The 20,930-nt window shown below is 45.2% G+C and overlaps 3 protein-coding genes across 4 annotated transcripts; all 3 read left to right on the top strand.

Annotated features, from left to right (window-relative positions):
• The first annotated feature begins 1,113 nt into the window (after positions 1-1,113).
• Positions 1,114-7,563, top strand: slc35e4 (solute carrier family 35 member E4). 2 transcript variants are annotated; one of them, XM_062413443.1, is made up of 3 exons: positions 1,114-1,201; positions 2,075-2,685; positions 4,638-7,563. In XM_062413443.1, exons 2-3 carry the CDS (start codon positions 2,094-2,096, stop codon positions 5,159-5,161), a joined length of 1,116 nt encoding a protein of 371 aa, XP_062269427.1. In that variant the 5' UTR covers positions 1,114-1,201; positions 2,075-2,093; the 3' UTR covers positions 5,162-7,563. The 2 variants fall into 2 exon arrangements, with proteins under 2 accessions (XP_062269427.1, XP_062269426.1); XM_062413442.1 differs by lacking the exon at positions 1,114-1,201 and having other exon boundaries at positions 2,022-2,685.
• Positions 7,564-8,916: 1,353 nt separating this feature from the next.
• smtna (smoothelin a) lies at positions 8,917-12,165 on the top strand. Its single transcript, XM_062412234.1, has 8 exons — positions 8,917-9,163; positions 9,708-9,796; positions 9,931-10,006; positions 10,086-10,214; positions 10,309-10,366; positions 10,875-10,995; positions 11,107-11,258; positions 11,411-12,165. Exons 2-8 carry the CDS (start codon positions 9,710-9,712, stop codon positions 11,556-11,558), a joined length of 771 nt encoding a protein of 256 aa, XP_062268218.1. The 5' UTR covers positions 8,917-9,163; positions 9,708-9,709; the 3' UTR covers positions 11,559-12,165.
• A 2,733-nt stretch (positions 12,166-14,898) lies between these two features.
• LOC133974603 (inositol polyphosphate 5-phosphatase K) lies at positions 14,899-20,930 on the top strand. The gene is made up of 12 exons (XM_062412233.1): positions 14,899-15,494; positions 16,605-16,712; positions 16,864-16,972; positions 17,091-17,207; positions 17,614-17,789; positions 18,323-18,434; positions 18,563-18,672; positions 18,774-18,984; positions 19,098-19,235; positions 19,323-19,388; positions 19,474-19,578; positions 19,719-20,930. Exons 1-12 carry the CDS (start codon positions 14,899-14,901, stop codon positions 20,196-20,198), a joined length of 2,328 nt encoding a protein of 775 aa, XP_062268217.1. The 3' UTR covers positions 20,199-20,930.

Raw genomic sequence — 20,930 nt, 5'->3', positions numbered from 1 at the left:
AGTCCTTAAGACCAATAACTGTCTCTTTCTTCTCCAAACTGCTGTCAACTCACTTTATAATTCACTAAAGAAAAACTGCAGGTTAAATAGATTTTTATGGACGATGCAATGGATGAGACTGACTTAGATCAGCCAGTTCGACAATGAGTTGTTACGATGATTTATACTTAAAAAGGAAGTGGAAATGAGTCTCGAAAATGTCTAGTAAGTAAAGCCGGTGCACTGAAGCAATGTTTTCCAAACCAGGGTCGGGACCCAGAGGGTCGCAAGATTATTTCCATAATAAAAACAACAATAAAAACAATTGTTGTTTGATCCTTAAATGTTCCAAAAGATTTTTAAAAAGTAGGTAATTTAAAATAAACCATGCAAAGAATCTTCAACCTTCTGATTGTCCTTGTCTCCACGCCTCTAGAGTTTGATTGAGACAGCTTCAGTTTTAACAGGTTGGTTTACACTTAGTTTGCATTCATGTGCACGTGGGTGATTGTTTTCGTGAACTGGCTCATATAAATGTTCTTTTGGGGGTCACATGTCTCTGACAGTTATTTTGGGAACTTTAGCCTTAAAAATTGAAAGTCTCCAATTGGATGGTTAGCTGGTGCTTTATTGAAGTGTAACTTTAAAGGGTAAGTTCACTTAAAAAAGGAAAATTCACTCATCTACTCTCGCTGAGAATACTAGAGGACATTTAGGCGAAATACATGCAATACAATATGACATGTTTTATTACGTTTAAAGAAGTGGTCGCCATTTAATTCAATTGTATTGGATTTGGGTTGGCTGCAACACTTTTTACCCCTGAACTTTGTTTTGTGGACCGTACCACTTCACCCACCCCCCATGGGCACAGTGGTGAGCAGATAATGAGGGATTTGTTTCATTTTGGGTTGAACTATCCCTCTAAGTCTCGCATTTTTTTAATAGGGAACCATTATTATCGTGCTACATCCTGCTCGTTCCTCGACCTGAGTGATGACCGGGTCACATTGTGTCGCTGGATGATGATGTTTCCAGACCTGCTGGAGGCTCCAAACTCCGCTGCAGGTCTCTGAAGGGTCGTGGCTCTTTAAACGCACCAGCCAATGACAGCGAAGCGCGATCGCTCCGGCTCGGCTCGGCTGACCAAGCGGCGGAGACTTGTTCCTTTGGAGGGCTGATGCTGCAGTCAATGCGGTCAATGGACTCGTCAGAGAACAAGGTAAAGATGACGCAGCTCAGCGGGGAGACTGCTAACGTGTCGCCCGTTGAACGGGAGCCAACACCGGGTCAGACCGGGAGTAACGGCCGCCTATGGCCAGCTTTGTTTTTGATCGTTAGCAACCGGACGGGAGCTAGCTGCTAACGTTAGCGTGAAGCAGGAACGCGGGTTTGGCTGCCCGGTGTTCGCTGGCAGTCCGTCGCAGAGGTCAGGCGAGCTTTACGCGCCTCACCACTTCTTTTAAGCAAACAAACAAAATGCCGGTTCTCCGCCGTTAGACAGCAAGTGTGATCGAATGAACACATCGCGTCTGAGCCACCGCTGCCTCTTCTGCTGCACCGTGTTCGTGTTGTTGTGTCGTTTCTGGGAAATGGGAATCTCAGAATCTCCGGACCTGAAGTAAGCTGCTATTTAAAGGGGAGGTTCAAACCACAACTCCATTGAACTGCACCCAGTCGTGTGTGTGGTATTTGGTTACAGTGGAGGAGTTGCCCCCTGGTGTTTACTACCCTGCTCTGGGTGGTGTTAGGTGCATCGTCCCGTCACAGTCAGTCCATCGCAGCGGACCAGGGTAATAACCTGTTATATATATCTGTGGAGAGGAAGGCGCGTTTTGGTTCTATTTGTCCAACCCGCCCCGAACGGTTCCCTCCCCTCCGCCGTTGCTCTCTTCCTGTTCCAGCACGACCTGGGCTAAGTTACACAACCAGTCTGTCATGCAAACTGGTAACACGTGTCTGTGGGCGGCGCCGAGTTGATGCAGGTTTGCTGAGCAACAAAGCGGCGCAGCCTCGAGGAGGAGGAAACCGGCTGCGATGTTTACCTCACAGTCTGGGGCGAGAGCCGAGGATTCAACATGTGTTTGCCTTTCAGGGAGGACCATGATGCGAACATGATCAGCGCCGATGGCTTCTCCAAATGCGAGGCGACTCTGCGGGAGGGAGGCAGGAGGCGGCCCCCTGCGGAGATGCTCCATCTGCTGACAGCTGTGATCGTGTGGCTGGTGACGGGCACCACCATCTCCAGCCTCAACAAATGGATTTTTGCCGTGTACAACTTCAGGTACCCGCTGCTGCTGTCCGCCCTGCACATGCTCACAGCCATAGTGGTGGACTACGGGCTCATCAAGCTGCGGGTGATCCACCAGAAAGGTGCTGCAGAGAAGGAACTGACCACCAACGCCAAGTGCAAGGTGTTCCTGTTGAGTCTGACATTTTGCGCTAGTATCGCCTTCGGGAACATGGGCCTGAACCAGGTCCAGCTGTCGTTTGCACAGATGATCTACACGACCACTCCGCTCTTCACTCTCGCCATCTCCGCCCTGATACTGGGCAAGCACCATCACATCCTCAAATACACAGCCATGATGCCCATCTGCCTGGGAGCCTCCTTCAGCATCATGGGGGAGGTCCAGTACGACCAGACCGGCTGCTTCTTTGTGTTTGCTGCGACCATGTTGAGGGGTGTCAAGTCCATTCAGCAGAGTGAGTACCTCTTTACTGGGCCAGCTCCCTGTTTTCTGTCCTGTAGGTCAACACCAGGCTGTGGAAGCTAATCCTCCGAGGTAGTTCAAATTATTTTTAAACTGGAAAAATTCCTCATGACATCAGAGGATATTTTAGTGTTTTCCCCCGGACGCCACAGCGGTCTGTGGTCCTGGAACTTTTTAGTGTTTCGGTGAATCACTCTTGGGTCCAGTAACACCCACACATTACGCTGGAATGTCACAGTTGCACATTTTCTGGTTACCAGGGAAACATAATAAAAAATGTGTATGTGTTCATGAGGTATAACTGCCAGAGGTTCCGTATATCCAAATGACATGCTGATCAGTTGAGCATGAATGCTTCTCTTGTTTGTTGAGGGACAGGAGTCTTTAGAACGCCTAAACTTCTTGTTACAGCTGCTTCCATGAAGCAATCGTCATGAAGCAAGCATATTTTTCAAGTTTCTCTTTGTTACCAACTAATTATTCGGTAATTAACCGGAATTAATTTCCGGTTTTCAAAATAAACAAACGAGGTGGCCCAGAGACCTCATCTTGAAATTCATTGACAGTTATCTGTTGTTTATTATATGTACCCAGGACTCCATGGTGTGCAGTATTGTTAGTAGAGTGCTTACCTCTGCCAAAGCTTCCGCAAAAACACCCTTAAATTCATTCAAGCTAACTTTTTCCCATCAAGATTCATGAATTATTCACTTGAGAATCCATGAAAATTCTCGCAAAGTTCGAGAAAGTAAAAATCTCCTGGATCCAGCCATTTGTCTGAATCCATCCCAAAACTGAATTAGTTAATTCTTGGCCCATGTCTCATCCTTTTACCAAGTTTCATGGAAATCCCTTTGTCAGACAAACAAGCAGACAGGGAGGAAAACATGACCTCCAAGGCAGAGGTTGAAAACATGGCGAGAATTAAGATGTGGCCACAGCTGAAGTGAACCTTTCTTGGAAAGAGACTCTTGAATTGACATCACATGGTTTGCCATCACTTCTCAATTATTCAAATGTCCTCCGCTCTCAGGGAAGCATTTGTTGTCGTAGTTGCTTTAATATGTGCGTCTGTGCAGTGGATTAGTCACTTTAATGTCATGAGGCTTAATAACACTGTAGTTGTCAGAGAAGAAAGATGAGATATGAGTTTCTAAAAATATAATGAGGCCCACTCTTTAATTAGTTAGATTATACAGGAGCAGACTCCGGACCTCGAGGTACAGAGCTTGTTTCCATAGGTTTATCTTTTTAAATCCTCAAATACTTTACTATAGCTACTAGCAAATTTGTTCAGAAGGTTACCTGCTTTATTTAATGCAATGCCTTAATGAGAAAGAACATGGAGGGAAGATTATGACCTCCTTTCGAGCAGAATTTAAAAACAAGGTCCAGCGAAGGAAAGTTGCTACACATTTCTTTTATTTTTAATCCAACACTTAAAATCAATCCTGAGGATCCAATCTGGCTCTGAGATGTTGTCTCAAGTTTCAAAGAGCTATTTTAACCCTCTCTCGCTTGTTGTTGTTAACAGTTTCCCCTCAGGCTATTTTTCTGACACACTTCAGATGTGTTTAGTTTAAAGGTTAAAGGAGTCAATGCCTCGGTCTGTGTTTACTATCTGTGAACAGCATTAGAGCTGCTTCACCACTTTACCTTATATATATATATATATGACCTTCATATAAAGAAGTGTGTCCAGACATGAAGGCATTTTATAGTTTTCAAACAGGAGTTTTGCATAAGTCCATTTCTTGCTATCTGTCCACTTCGGGGTTCACTCTCGCCTTTTTGAACTCTGCTGCTGTTATTTTGACTAGAAAAACACAATAACTTTCTGTTACATCACCTCAACCCAGAAGAGTGTGTTTGTTTTCTGTAAGTCTCAAAAATTCCATTCCAGTCATGTTTATAACTTCTTTGTATGTGTCTTTGTTAAATCAGGCATCCTACTTCAGGAAGAGAAAATCAACTCTGTGTTCCTGCTCTACCTGATGTCCATTCCTAGCTTCTGCATCTTGACCGTGGCGGCTCTGGCCTTAGAGAACTGGACTCTGATGGAATCGCCCATGCATTACGACCGCCACCTGTGGGTCTTCATCCTGCTCAGCTGCCTGGGCTCAGTCATGTACAACCTGGCCAGCTCCTGCGTCATCACGCTCACCTCGGCCGTCACCCTGCACATCCTGGGCAACCTGAGCGTGGTGGGGAACCTGCTGTTGTCCCAGCTGCTCTTCGGCAGCGAACTGTCCGCCCTCAGCTGCGCGGGAGTGGTGTTGACGCTGTCCGGCATGCTCATCTATCAGAACTCTGAGTTCATCGTCAGCTGTTTTGACGCACACAAGGCCAAAGCGAAAGTGTCCGGACAGGTGGACGGTCACGGTGCATGTGGAGAGGAATCTTGTGCGTCTGAACCAACGTATCATCAGCAGAGATCCGACGGCAAAGATGAAGACAAGATAGACTAAGGTGAAAAGATGAAGGAGAGAGTAATATGCTGAAGGGGAAAAAATAGCTAAAAACCCTGGCTGGAGGGAGTGTGACCTTATAAGGCCATTAAAACTAATGATGTTACGAATCTTTTATTTCAAGTTTATTATTTTTTACTTCCACACTGTTCCAATTTATCTCTCCTCTGGTCACACAGAACTCCAGGCCTCAGAGAAGAGAAGTTTGCCTTTTATTTCTCACGGTGATGGTTAACTTCCCTCCTTCATCTGTACCTAACCTGTGTCGGTATATGCATGCAAGAGCACACTAAACTGGTCAGTACCTCACGGGGTATCCACACCATTACTCACACTACACTGTGAAATAGTCTCATTAATAGAGGGCTCTAATCAAGGATCTTCAGTGGCTGACGTGGACATTGTTAGCCTCAGAGTGGGCACTATTTTTAGTAAGAAAGAAAAAAGTATATATATGGTACTTTTATCTGACATTCACCTGGCCCTGTCATGGTAGGGGACCAGGGTTGTTTGGCAGCTTTTTTTAAAACATTTGATTTCATGTTTTTGTTGATATGAGATGCAGGAAGCTTGTCAAATAAGGACACTGCAGTTGTGGCTGTTACAACTGTCAAAGCCAACATACCTGTGCAATGAGACGCCTCTTCTCCTCCACTGAAGCACATTTTTAAGAAGAGGCCCGAGCTCTGTGTTTTGTTCTCCCCCTCTGAACCTCGCCTGTCGCTGCCCAATTAAGGCCGAGATCTTCTGCTCCTCCCAGCTTGAGAGGAAGGTCTCTCCCAGTAGAATTAGTCCAATTACTCCAGTCTTTCGCCGCAGCTCGATAATTAGCTCCACGAGTTCTCTAAGGAGTGTCACTCCACTTTAGCTGTCACTCGTTCCCCTGGGGGTGACGAGAAAAGAGAAGACCGAGCCGACCTTTCAGGTAGCTTCTTCCATCCCCGCCACTGTCTTCTGTTGAGTGTAGATTTAGCAAGTGACACAAAGTTGGTTATACAGCACATCTTGACAAAAGGCTGACTCCTGCTGGACAGTGTTATGTTTTCTCTCTGTAAGTGCTTTCATTTGAAACCCCTTTTAAATATTTCTGTAGGAGAGAATATTTATTTTTGAGTGACTATAACAATCATTGGCTTAATAATGCTGTACATTTTTGTTCTCAAGTGTCTTTTACATGCATTCGTGAATTTATCGATTGCTCTGGCCTCTTCTATACCTCTCTAGAGAAAAAAGTCAGGTATGATAAGCATGACGTCCCTCATACTCCCTCCAACATATATGGTATGCCAAATGTTTACTTTGAATAACTGGTTCCTTCAGTGAGGGAACATGGTCGTCAGTCATCTCTAGTTCATTTCGACAACAACAACGAAGCCATACTTCTAAGTGTGTTTTTGTTTTTGACACTTTTCATACCCTCTGTATACTTTGCCATAAGAATAACTTTATTTAGGATTGTATAGTGAAAGATCTTTAGTTGATATATATAAATATATATCGCAGACTTATCGCAGACTTAAAATGTATTTCAATAGTGCCATTCTTCAAATTTCATTTTCCTGAGCATTGTTAGTAATTGAGAATTAATATTTGAACCTAATCTTTAATTAATCCCCAGTCAGTGGAAAATGTAAGAAAGATATGAAGTGCTTTTATTCTGCTGTTTGATGATTGGTTTTGTGGGTTTAACATTATTGAATACCTCATCTGTTAAATACGACCTCATGCCCCTGTGTTTGTTTATTATTAATTATTGGATGGAGAGCAAGCAGGTTTTCAACCACCACTCTAAACCAGCCTGTGGATGTTTGGTTATAATGTGTCAACAGAGTCACTTGAGCACAGATATCAGCATATTTTAAAACAGATTTTAAATTCATTTTCAGTTTTACACTCTCAGTCTGGTGTCGGGCAAGTCTCAAGGATTTCATGTTGAGGAAATAATGAGTGTGGGGCGAAGCAACAGTTGCACTGACATGGTGAGAAGACGCCTGTGTCTTCAGAGCCTACGGTTCTTGTGTATATATATATATTGGTTTTTGATTGTTTGCAAAGCTAGTTGGATGTAAATAGTTATTTTATGATATTTATGTATTTTATAGTAATATATGGTTGGTTTAAGCTACACTGGTTCAAGAACGAATTGTTTGCCTCATGCCTTATTTGGACACACTGTAGAAGAGGAAGGAGTGAAACAATCTCTCTTTTTTTCTTTTTTGTTGAATTGTTTGGGAATACTTTGAATGCCAACAGCAGGCGAGAGTATGCTTCTGATTAGACATATGGACGATTCACATGATCCCCAATTGCTTGAATACAAATAAACTGACTGGTACAATAAACAATAACAAACACCTCATAACTGAGTCAGAGTTGCTGTTTACATGAATTACCACCACTGTCTCACACCATATTACTGTTAATGACTTACACCAATGTTTATAAATCTTGACATTTCAAAGCAATTTCGAATTTGTACATAAAGCATCAATTACGCTTCGATGACATTTATTACAAATTAAAGTTCCCTTCAAGGCTGCAAGTTACAATTATTGTCATCAAAATTGACTGCGAGTTTATCAAATTATTAACTGTTTTTTATATAAAATGTCTAAAATAATAGAAAATAGTATGGTATGGGTGAAATGATGACATCTTTTAAATAGCAGTTGTGTCTGACCAACAGTACAAAAGAAAAAAACAATCATCACAGAAAAGCAGGATTTCATCTTTGTTCATATTTAATTCATAAATGATATAATTAATCATATCTTGAAAAAGAATACTTTTTATCCTATCAGAACATGTAGAAAATTATGAAAAAAAAAAAAAATTGACTGAATCCAGTTGAGCTTCTCAGTATTAAGATCCTGGAATTGTTTATGTTGGTTATAATCGAGTAATTCGCTCTTTCTTAATATGACAAGTGAAATGTTGAGAAAAAAGCCCATTGAAGCTCAATTGTTTATTTTGAAGTGGTTATGCATTTTCCCCACTGAGTGGCACTGTTTATCTGATTTCTGATTTATCTGCTCCTCTGCTTTAGAGACAGGACTGATGATGTGTGGGGGATCCCTGCACTTCAGAAAACTTTTAGTTCTTGGAATGGATCATATACTTTCATACGTCTCCCTCATGAAGAGAGAAGAGTTCTGGCTTATTCAAGCATCACTTAAGAAAATGTCACAGTGTCATTAAGGTCAAGACACCGAGGGCCATAGCCACTGTGGTTTGAGATGAGGACAGATGATACAACAAGAGAAAATACTAACATCTACAAAGGCGGCAAAAGACAGACAGGACAGACCCAATGTCCCGAGATCTCTGGAGACAAAATGTTCTGTTTCACCACCTGCATAGACAGACTGAGGGGGGTTGTCCTGAGGACACTCTGTGACTTATAGCTAGTGTGCTTGTGTGTGTGTGTGTTTGTGTGTGTCTATGGATGTGTGTGTGAGTGTGTGTGTGTGTGTGTGTGTGTGTGTGTGTGTGTGTGCTCACTTTTACAAATTCCTTTGTCTCTAAACAAAGTTCACTGGTCAGTATTTCTGCCTGAATAAGGCAGCGCTCAGAGTTTTTCCCCTTTGTTAAATCCTTCATTTCTCACTAAATTATTCTCCCGCAGCCGACTCCTTCAAACGAACTGTGACCAAGCCAAATGTGTGAACAACTAAAAAAAAACACAGAGTGTGGCTGAGGGAAGGCCCGATTAAGTTTCACATTACATCATCCATCCAGGATGCAGTGGCCAGAGGAGGCGAGACTGATGGACCTGGACCTGATGTGTTCCTTCCTCTTCCTCCTCCTCCTTCTCCTCCTCCTCCTCCTGCACCTTCTTCCCATCTTGGGTGGTTCTCGTGCGCGACCTCCTCTCGCTCTCCAAACAGGAATCCCGCGCTGTGGTGAGAGGTCTGATGTCAGACCTCAGCTCTCACAGCCCTGCAAGACAAGTGCGCTGAAGACGTCTGAGGAGCCCAGAGACTCACTAGACCCCATCAACAGGTGAGTGACACTGCACCTCAGCACACAACCAAAACCACAACCATTAAATCCACATTTTATTTTGCATTATTGTCCCAAATCTTGTGTTTTTAAGGTTTGAATCATCTCGTTCTCCTCTGTGTCTGAGCACATAGTTTCACGCTGTTATCAGATGCTTGTCGTTTTGCTCTCGTTCCACTACATTACTATATTTGTACGTGCTTTTGCTCCGTCTCTGCTGCACTCAGCCTGTTGCTGAGATACACTGAGCGCTACTTCACTAATACAAACACATTTCGTTTTGCATGGACGCTCAGTATGTTTCTGTCAAGACTCACACAACTGTTTATATTTGAAGACTGCGACTAGAACAGATGCAGGCTTTTATGCTGTTGGGTTATTCAGTGTAAACACCGGAGCACTATCTGGTCTGTTTAAGTGATTCAGACACATCCAGTCCTGATGAATGTTTTGATTTCTGAATCCAAGTTGTTCCATTTGAATGTCAGAAAAGTCAGAGTCAACTTTTAAAATGTCAAGCGTGTATATGTGTGTTGCCTCTCAGACATGGAGGAAAAAACAGACGGTGGATCGGCTGCAGTGACGAGTGAGGAACTGGCTGCTGTAGAAGATGAAGAGGTTCTCAACAAGATGGTGAGCCAGCGATTGATCTCTCACCAGAGTGTCATGGAAACGTGGTGATCATTTGACCAAAGTGTTTGAAGGGCTCGGTGAGAATTAATAGCTTGGCACTCTAGAGGTTTCCTTTTTTTTTTTTACTATTCTAGCTGGACGACGCAGCAGATTTCGACCAGAGACGAATGATTCGTGCTGCATTAAGAGACCTGCTGAAGAAAAAGAGAGGTAAACGCTGAGGACGTCTAACCACATTCTCCTCTGAGGCTTTGCCTGCTTTCTAAACTCTCCAACCGTCTGTGATCAGATAAACGGGAGCAGGAGCGAGGGTCGAGGCAGCAGGACCTGAGGCAGCAGGGCCTCGGCAAAGGAGCAAAGACCGGCTCAGCAGTTAGCACAGGCAGAGCGTCCATGAACCAGCAGCCATCAACAAACAGTGAGTCAGATTAATACAGATAATCTCTCACACCGCTGTTGCCTATGAATTTGTTATACTTAATGTTTAACTGTTGCTGATATTCTCTTTTTAGAACCGACAGGTCAGTCCTCTCCATCAGCCTCCGCTCCCTTCAACAGGACAGGAGGCAGGTGAGTCACATATCGGCACATGAACATTTTTGCGTGGTCAGTTTTGCATTAACTGTAAAAAGGATGATTATAAAATCATATGTGCACAGAGAAAGGAATCGTGTAGACACACAACAATAATTACCAATTGCTATGTAATCCAACTTCCATCCAACTGACATAGGCATCATGGAATCTGATCAATGGGTTATATACAGCAATGCCTGATTTGTTACCAGCTCAGAAAACTAAACCTTCTCATTCTGACCATTTCTCCATCATTTCTCAGTCTTAGAGGGGAAATTTATTCTTCCATGTCATGAATTTTATTGTTTGGCAACTTTTAAAATGGAAGTTGTTGCCTTAGCTGTTTGTTTACTACATTGCAAATGTAATCCATCGCAGTCGTCTTGTATATTTATTTAGTGACCTCATTCACCCAAAAGGTTGGGGGGGACATTTACTCTGCTTAAAGTAACATTTGCTAAATCCTGAATATCTGTGATACATCTCCGTGTCCTCTCCTCAGCAAGACCAGTCCTGCTGCAGCCCCGGTCCAGACATGTCCTGCTGCTGCTGCAGTACCCAACGCTAAAAATGTCAAACAGATGCTTCTGGATTGGTGCAGGGCCAAAACAGAGCCATATGAGGTAAATATGCCCAGACTCTCTTATTGCCCTGTGGAGCTATACATAGCTCTGTCCCTTATGGCTCACTCTTTTCCACCATTTCTCCTAAACTGACTCTGGTGTATGAAACAGGGGGTGAAAATCCAGAACTTCTCCTCAAGCTGGAAAGACGGTATAGCCTTTTGCGCCTTAGTGCACCGGTTCTTCCCCGATGCGTTCGAGTACTCCATCCTCAACCCCAACAAGCCCAGGGAAAACTTCCAGCTGGCTTTCGACACTGCAGAGTGAGCGCTCACTCCTTATATGACCATTGAGAAGTATCTTGTCTGGAATGAGCTCCGGTAGTAAATCGCAAATAAGGACAAAGTGGCGTTACAGTTTGGTGTCATTGTTTGCCTTGAGTCGTTTGTCAGTGACTCTCGCTCTCTGCCTGCAGGAGGCTGGCAGGCTGCCCCCCTCTGCTGGACCCTGATGATTTAGTCCGGATGAAAGAGCCCGACTGGAAGTGTGTGTACACATACATCCAGGAGTTTTACCGCTGCCTGGTGGAGAAAGGCCTGGTGAAAACCAAAAAGAAGCCGTAGACTCCGGGGACACTCAGACACAGCCATGCATGACTCGATGGAATTTCAATCGAAACACAGATTATAGCACAAGATGAGGTCAAAAGATTATATCATGCACTCTTGTCAGTTTGCCAAGGGGTAAAAGGTTAAGTGTTCAGCTCTGATGCCCCATACGAACATGAATGTAAAGTGCCTAACGTATTTGTACTGTGTGTGTGTGTGTGTGTGTGTGTGTGTGTGTGTGTGTGTTAGCAGGGACTTATGGTTGGCTGTGTGCTCTCAGTGGACAGATGGTGCTTAGGATCAGTACATTCCACTGAGATTACACATCTGCATTAATCCCAGTCAGGGCCATGGAGAATCTGGGAACAAATGTTATGATGATGCCCTAGGGCCAAGACAGATTTACTACGTATCCATTTCATTATTACGCAGTTTCTCTTGAGATATCAGATGTTATGTTCATTGATAAATTCATAATTCATAATATAGTCAGAAAAGTACATTGGAGGGAATAGATTTATTTTGAACATATCCACCAACACCTTGTGTGAGTGGTATAAATGTGTGGTGAATGATTATGGGATAAATTAATGGGCACTCCACTAACAAAGTGAATAAACACAGCCTGAAAAAACTTGCTTTCATAATTCCACTTTCTAGTTTTGTCCTTTGTATGATGTTTTCTGTGTCTGTTGTTGTTGAGGTACTGATAATGACCCTTGTGATGTCATCAGGGATTTTGAGATTTTTAACCCAAATCCTGTCTTGCAAACCTTTCTGGGGCCCACAACTGTATCATCTGGAATGTCCCTTTAATAGGGCGGCTTCATGGAATTACTGCACCAGCTTCTCTCGACACAGACTCATGGACATATGCATAGCTTACAATGAAATCCTGCTCAATAACTTATTATTTTAAAACTTTTAATTATAAATAAGCGAATCTTAAAAAACACTTGCATATATTGAGTAGAGCCACTGCATTAAATAGTAGCCTAATAAATGTTGAGGCTGAAAACCATGCATTGCAGCACAAGGGGACTTGAGGAATCAGGAAACAACTCACCATATTAACATGATGCTTCAAAATGTATATTTAATGAACATACTTTCAAAACAATCTCTGCAAAAGGTAACTTTACAACGTACTAGCACAAATGCAAATAACATCTGATGGTTTTATTGTGTTGTTTTATTGATCGCATTAGATCGTTTATGGTGTCTGTGTTGTTGCGCCCCGTGAGCGCCTCGCCAGAGTGAAGCTTCATTTATACTCATGCTGATCAATTCTCCCCATCAGTGACGCACCGATACCAGATTGATGTGTCACTGATATGGGACAGATGATCAGTTCATTCTAATAATAGGTGTGTGTGTGTGTGTGTGTGTGTTACTGTACTAATATATTTGTGAGGACCATTTTAGGCATAGAGACCCTGCAGAGTGAGGACATTTTGACTGGTCCTTACTTTTTCATTGGACTGGTTGAGGGTTCAGACTTGGATTAAGGGTCAGAGTTAGAATTAGGGTTAGGGCTAGGCATGTAGTTTGGATTGTTAAGGTTAGGGTAAGGGGCAAGGGAATGCATTATGCCAATGAGTGTCCTCGTTAAGATAGAAGTACATACGTGTCTATCCATAGTTGTTAGGGCCAATTTTTGTTCAATACTGTCATTGTGAGGACATTTTGGCAGGTCCTTGGTTTTGGGGTTAAGCTTAGAATTTGCTTTAGATTAGGGTTAGGGTAAAGGTTAAGATTAAGATTAGGCATTTAGTTGTGATGGTTAGGTTTAGAATACGGTTCAGGTTTAGGGTTAAGTTTAGGCATTTAATTGTGATGTAAGGGTAAGGGGCTAGGAAAGCATCATGCCAACGTGTGTCCTCACAACTATCGAGAGACGTGCATGTGTGTGTGTGTGTGTGTGTGTGTGTGTGTGCGTGTGTGTGTGTGTGTGTGAGAGTGTGTGATGTGAAGGCGAGAGAGAGATAGAGAGAGAGAGGGGGGATGGGGTGCACCGTGAGCGCGCCCGGTGGGTTGTGGGTACGGTGCCGGTGTGCAGGAAGTGCGGGCGGGATGCTTCTGGCAGAAAAGCGCACCGCATCGCCGTCCATCTGCCGTAGACGCACATGATTAGTGGGATGAGGAATAATCAGCTGCCGTGTCGTGGCACACACATCAACATGCACGAGTCCAGCACCAGCGAGCGCCTCCTCCTGTCCTGACAGCCCGGCGGAGCGGCGAGGAGGAGCGGGTCCGTGCACCGTGACGGAGTCGACCGCTGTCCACGGCACCGACGGGTCCCATCCATCCGTCCCCGGATCCGGTGTGTCCCCGGACCGGAAAACAACCGACCCTGCCCTCGCCTGCCCCTCTCTTTCGCTCGCTCTCTCCCCCGTGCTGTCGCGTTGACTGGGGGGGAGACTGATGCTTCGCCCCTCGGTGCGCTTGTGAGATCACCTTTGCGGTTCACCTTGGAAATAAGAAAAACGCATGAAAGGTAAGACGTGTTTTCAGGAGACCTGCGAAGACACCGCAGCTCCTGTCCCGGACTTGGTGTTTTCACTGTGGTGCCGCTCAGTCCAGGCTGTGGATAACGGAGCTGTCATTCAGACTCGCAGGCTCATGCACTGGGTTCTAAAATATGAATCAGGCCCACAAGTCCTCAGGTATTCAAGCTCTGAAAGTTCCCACTTAAAAAAAAAGTAGATCTAACACCAAACTCGAACCGTTACCATTCCCTGCTTTTGATTTGCAGATTATTTCAGAACTGTGGTCAGGTGGATTTACCAGACACAAAGAGCTTTTTTCATTTGCATGTCATGAATACTTTAAAAGCGGTGTTTAATTTCTCTGTGGGGGGGTAACAAAATGGTGGGATGCTCCATGTCCTCCTGTCATGTGAGGCATATCCTCTATCTTGTGACCTATCCAGGATCTGTTGACATTGTCTGATGTCCTCTGTCTATCTTCAGCTCTCATCGTCCAATCGCATGCATCCCCCCCCCCTTCTCTGAAGTGAGAGAGAGAGATCAAACCACAGTCAAGCTCATATCATCCCAAAAGGACCAAACCTTTCTCCTGCTTGGTATAAAGGGTCAGGGGGGTAAATAAGGCTTCTGAGCCACAATGATGTAACCCAGGTTAGGAAGACTTCACGTTAGGTCCTCAGCCCTGTTGCCTGCTCATCGGAACATCAGAGAAAGAGACTGCATCCTTCACTGTTGCACTGATAAAAGTAGAGGTTTTGTGACAGCAGAAGAAAAAAAATTACACAAAAGTCATGCCTGTCCTTTTGGCTGCAAACGAATCCTGTCTTGTTTTTGTTTTTTTTAAACTTATTTCATGTTTCAGGTCGATGGATCGCATGCGGCACAAACAAATCAGCACTGACCCATGTGGGGTCGAAGTGCAGCCTGGACCCTGTCTGGTACTCGCAGCCAGTCCAGGTTTACCTCCACAGCTTGCAATCCAGGAGCCAGCTCTCATCAGCAAACCAAAGTCTGGACTGAGCCCCGTCCAGTCCCCGGTTCCACCCGTGAGAGTGACAGAACCGTCACAGGCCGGCCACACAAGCACTGGGTCCGCTCCGACGCTGACGAGCATAAGCCGGCCGAGACCGACCGCCCTCGGGACTAAACCTGCTCCGAAGCCGAACAGGATCTCAGCGGACCCCTCCAAGGAAATAGATTTGATCCCCGTTTACATCCCAGGACCTCAGAGTGCCAACGTCCTGCCGCAGACTGAGTCCTCCCTCCCGCTCCACAGTCCTCAGAGTCCTCAGTCTTACACCAGCCAGCCTTACCTGAGTCCCTCACCCAGCCCTCTCCCACCCGCCTGCCTCAGCCCCAAACCAGGCCCCGGTGGTCAGTCACAGAGGAGCCCCTCACCCGTGTGTCCAACACAGAGCCAAGTGCAGCCAGAGAAGCCGGCAGGAGAGAACAATGACTTCAGGTGAGACTAATATTAACACGTTGATTAAAGCACTTTATCAGACCTACTGGAGCTTCTGTCAGATTAAACGATTCTGTGCTTTTACCCCTGAGACTGGGCCGATCCCTGTTTTGCACAGAAGCTACAGAAGCCGCCCTGCAGTCGGTGGGTAGGATGTTGACGTGAGCCAGACCATGACACATGAATCAAGGCGGCACAGTTCAATAAGAGCTTTGTGAATCTGACAGGGCAACACGGCCACATTTTGTTGGCAGCCGTCCCAGAGGCTTATACTTCTGTTGTTCCTCAACTATAAACAATGTCAGCTTGTAAAAACCTTTTGAATTCATAGACCTGTGTTTATACGAAGGTGAAAATGTTCGAGTAAGGTGTCGGGACGGCAGAAGCCTTCTGCACGTCCGACTGTTACACATTCTCTTCACATACTGTATGTCTCGGGTTTATATAGAAAGTTGTAGACCAGTAACAATGGGTTTAATTTAATACACTCAAACTTTATTAGTGTAGCACCGCACCACATGCAAGTGAAGTTCTCTACAGATGATTGACAAGCGGATAGTACAGTACAAATGTCAAACTGTGTTAGATTAATACACACAAGTCATCGAGAAGCTGAAACTGTAATAATCAAAACTGAAAACAGCAAAAACTAGACACAAGTATACAATAACATTGATAAAGGACAATAACAAATCAAACAGGTCTTAACTTGATTACTAGTGAATTTATTATTCAATGTCACCTCATCACAATTTCTTACACTTTAAATACAAAACAATTAGTTAAGAAGATGGACGGATTAATCACGAATAAAAATATAAAGCTACAGGCCTGATATGTGTTATTACAGAGTAGCTGATTGGTCAGTTTTGTAGGAGAGCAATTAGAGCCATCTCTGTCTCTCACCCATACACACACACACACACACACACGTGAAATACTTAGTCATCATCGAGGTACAGAGAGGTGCTTAATTGTGCTTATCTTTTTTTTTTCCATACACAGAGAGGCTGATGAAAGCTTCATCCCTGAGGATTACGTCCTCTCTCTCTCAGCCTCTACACAAATTAAATCTAATGCAGCCATTTCCACCATCTCCTCTCCTGACAGGGTGTACATCGTCACATGGAACGTGGGCTCAGCTGTCCCGCCGGATGACATCACCTCCCTGTTCGGACCAAATGTTTCAGATGGGAGCGTCGACGTGTTTATCATCGGGTAAGCAAGTATTCCCAGCAGACTCAGCGGTGCCAGGGACACGGTGCCCACTCAGTCATCTGTGCTCCCGTTACACATCACTGTCCTGTCCTAAAAAAGTTTCATCCTCACTTGTTTCACGACGTGACTCTGCTTTCCTGGCACCGTCCAGACTCCAGGAGGTGAACTCCATGATCAACAAGAGGCTGAAGGATGCTCTGTTCTCGGACCAGTGGAGCGAGCTGTGCATGGACACACTCAGCCCTTTCGGATACGTTCTGGTCGGTTAAAGATGTTGCTACTCATATCTCCCATACCTGAGATCTCTTTTCACCCTGACCCCTTTTTGTGCCATGGATTGCTCATTCGTTTGTTATTCTCATCCCTCCCATCTGTTAGGTGGCGTCCCAGCGAATGCAGGGAGTGCTGCTGCTGGTTTTCTCTAAATTCTGCCATCTTCCGTTCCTCCGAGGCGTGCAGACGGAGAGCACACGCACAGGACTTGGGGGATACTGGGTACGTGCTGCACATCGAAGAGAGCCGCTCAGAGATTTATTGCGTCGGTACATGTGTGGCGGGTTCAGTAAGAGGGCTTTGGGAGGGATGGGGTGTTGAAAGGTGGCGTGCGTGCCCCCTCCTGCCGGCAGGCGCACGCACGTGTGGGTGCATATGTCAGCCTGTGACCTTCCTGTGCGTGTTGATGTCAGCATCACCCCTGGCTGCTGCTGGTGCAGTCTCCTTCTCTTTGAGGGCAGTGCAGCAGCGGGCTGTCTCGCGCTCCGGTTCTTTGACTCCACACGGCAGCAAAACATGAAAACACGACCTTGTACCCCGCACACAGATCTGGTTGATACATGCGCTCAGTGTTTATTTAAATGTGAATAAGGACAGGATGTGTTTGTGTCTCTCCTCTCGCTCTCAGGGGAATAAAGGGGGTGTCAGTGCGAGGATGACGGTGTTCGGACACCCGTTGTGCTTCCTCAACTGTCACCTGCCGGCTCACATGAGGAACCTGGAGCAGCGGATGGAGGACTTTGAGAGCATCCTGCAGCAGCAGCAGTTTGAAGGCGGCAATGCCACTGGTGTGCTGGACCACGAGTGGGTGACGACAATGTTACACAATCTTTTTACCACCCATAGAAAGTGCAAACCATTAGTCAGCTTTTCATTGACAAATACATGCCCGGCAGTCATTCATTGTGTGTTAGGGAACTTGCAAAAACTAATGGATGGATTACCACAAAACTTAGTCATGTGATTTGTTGTGAGTCAGGGAAGAACTCATTAAAATTGGGGCAGAGCCCGGTCTTTCTTTTCACTATCTTTAACTTTGCAAGATTTTTTTTTTTTAACTGCGACTCTATTGCATTAAAGTATTCATGCTTTTTAAGGTTTGAGAAATCTGAGTCGCTCAATAAAGTAACAAGCCTTTAAAATAACTTGACACAGATTGGCATTTAATTGAAGGCTGCATTGTTTTATTTACGTTTTATTCTTTGAATTTGCATTCACCAATTATTTACGAATCTTAGGAGGTTATGTTATGTAATAAAGGTTATGGGTCTCCCTATGTGTTTTTTATGCATCTCGAGTTAGTAAAACGTCTCTTTGTGTGTTTTTCCTGCCTCCAGTGTGGTGTTTTGGTTTGGAGATCTAAATTTCCGCATCGAAGACTACGACATCCATGTGGTGAAATGTGCCATCGACAGCAACAAGCTGCCTCTTCTGTGGGAGCGGGATCAGGTGAGGAAACATCCCCCTTGTTCACGGAGGGGGGCTCTTCTGGAAGACCTGTTTGTCCCGCACACCTCCACCAACAGAGGGCGCTGCTGTAGTGCATATTTTAACCCTGCTGTCCTCAACCTCCACAGCTCAACATGGCTAAAAACACAGAGCCCATCCTGGAGGGCTTCATAGAGGGGCCACTCAATTTTGCCCCGACCTACAAGTTTGATGTGGGCACTCATACGTACGACACCAGGTTTGTTCAGCCACCTCCATCACAAGATGTAATTAGTAGGTTTTCTTATTAAAAGTGAGGCCTTATAGAGATTCTGTCTCTCTTGTTTCCGTGTGTGTCAGTACAAAGAAGAGGAAACCTGCCTGGACGGATCGCATCCTCTGGCGCCTCCGACGCACCGGCTCCCCGGCCCCTTCCCACAATGCAGCACTACAGCGGGGTCTGACCTCGTGGCTCGGTGGGGCAACCAAAGTGACGCAGCACACGTACCGAAGTCACGTGAGCTACACCATCAGCGACCACAAGCCTGTTTCTGCCCTGTTCTCCCTGCATGTGAGACACTGTTTTACACATTTTCTCAATCAACTGTCTCAGTTACTTCTTCACTTTGCACAGTTTGATTCTTCTTCACGTTTTTTTCTCCTATTTATCCCGTTTTCCTCTAGTTCCCATTCAAGGTGGCTGTGCCCCTGGTGGAGCTGCAGGTCAATAAGGAGTGGTGTAAAGTCTCCGATGCCACAGTCAAATTCACATATGCATCTACTTATCAGCGCAGCTCGTGGGACTGGGTGGCAATATATAAGGTGATCTTTCATTCACTCAAATCCACATTCACCCCTGCAAAGATCTTTGTTATGTTACAGTTAGGTTCTTCTGTTCTCTCTGCACAGGTCAGATTCAGGCATCACAAAGACTACCAGGCGTACGTGTGGGCCAAGGGAGAGCACATATCACAGGTTGGTCACATACTGAACCTCTCTGATGGATTTTTTGCCACAGAGGAACTCACGCTGAGTTCTTTACCACTCTGTTTCTCTCCAGGTGACGTTTTCAGAGGAAGATTTGCCCAAAGACGATTGTGAATACCTCATGGGCTACTACAGCAATAATATGAACAGTATCGTTGGATTGTCAACACCCGTTCAGGTGATAATTCATTTGTACTTATACTTATGTGATATTTTGAAAGATGACTTCGGCTTGTAACTTTTCTGCATTGTGTGACGTCTTCTGTTAGCAGCCCTGCTTATGAATTTTATTCCCTTTGAATCCTCCATCCTTTGCAGATCAGGATACCAGTCCACAGTCCCACCATGCATCGCTCCGACAGCTCTGAAGTCAGCTCAGAAGACGACAGCACCCTCGTCCTGCTGGTCCCAAGCTCCCGTAGCCCGAGTCCTAAAACAGGAAAAGCCCATCATCGCCACCGGCGCAGCCGCAGCCCGGCGGTCCCGACACTCTCCTCCAACCCCCTCCCCTCCTTACAGGGCCTCAGCCTCTGCCCTCGCTCCAAAGACGGACAGACGCCAAGCCGCTCACCCTGCTCCACTGCTAAGAAGGAACGGCTGGTGTCCCCCAACACTGTGCAGTCTCCGTCCATCAGCCCGCTCAGTCCTCGCAGTCCTGTGTCTCCAGGTAGTGGAGTGACTGCACCGGAGGCCCTCATCGCTGCCATCTTAGGTGAACACAGACCAGCTCAGGTTAGCCCCACAGGGGACAGACACATAGGGAAGGCCGGGGAAACGGACATAAAGATCAGTTACTGAAAGCAGGTACAGTCTGATGTGATTCCACACTGTCTCTGTGCTCGTAGAAGCAGCACAAGCAATGACTCCTAACGTAGTTTGCAAACATTCCACATTGTAGCCCTGCAGCTCTGTCTCTGAATCGACCATCATCTCTTACACTGTGTGTATCTCGGACTGGAAGCTGAGCCCAGACGCCCCCAAGGACAACAAGTGCTTTTATAGACTCATAAGCTAAATCATACGTAAACAACATGTTGAATGTGAAACCAGAGTAGACCTGTGATTGATGTGAGCGGTTATTATCGACAGCAATACGGATCTTTGTAAACTGTCTCCTACCATAATGACTCCGGACCAGAAACACTGACGGTATCATGGTTCACCGTGGAGGGAGAGTGTGTGTGTGTTTGTGTGTCTGTGGGTTGTGTTAAAACATAAATTTGTGAAATATGCATTTTGGACCAAATGGTGGTTTAAACATTTTACCTCTATAGTTTTCGGTCTGTATTCATGAAATGAACCTCTCGTGAATAGTGGTAGAGCATTTTACCAACGCAATCAACCTGAAGTGTTCATGTGACTAAGTGACTTCAACAATAATCCTGCTTCAATGCTCTTATTCTTAGCAGCTTTGTGGATACAGCCCCTGTTCTATAGAGCTCAGTGAGTGGATCTTTAGACCAATGTGGTTTGTTTGCTTCAAGGAAAACTGTTATTTATCTGTGCGAGTGTGCAAATAATAATAAAAAA

Source organism: Platichthys flesus, chromosome 19 (genome assembly GCF_949316205.1).
Source record: "Platichthys flesus chromosome 19, fPlaFle2.1, whole genome shotgun sequence".
In the NCBI taxonomy this organism is placed as follows: domain Eukaryota; kingdom Metazoa; phylum Chordata; class Actinopteri; order Pleuronectiformes; family Pleuronectidae; genus Platichthys; species Platichthys flesus.
Note: the sequence above shows the minus strand (reverse complement) of the source record. Positions and strands in the feature narration are given on the sequence as shown.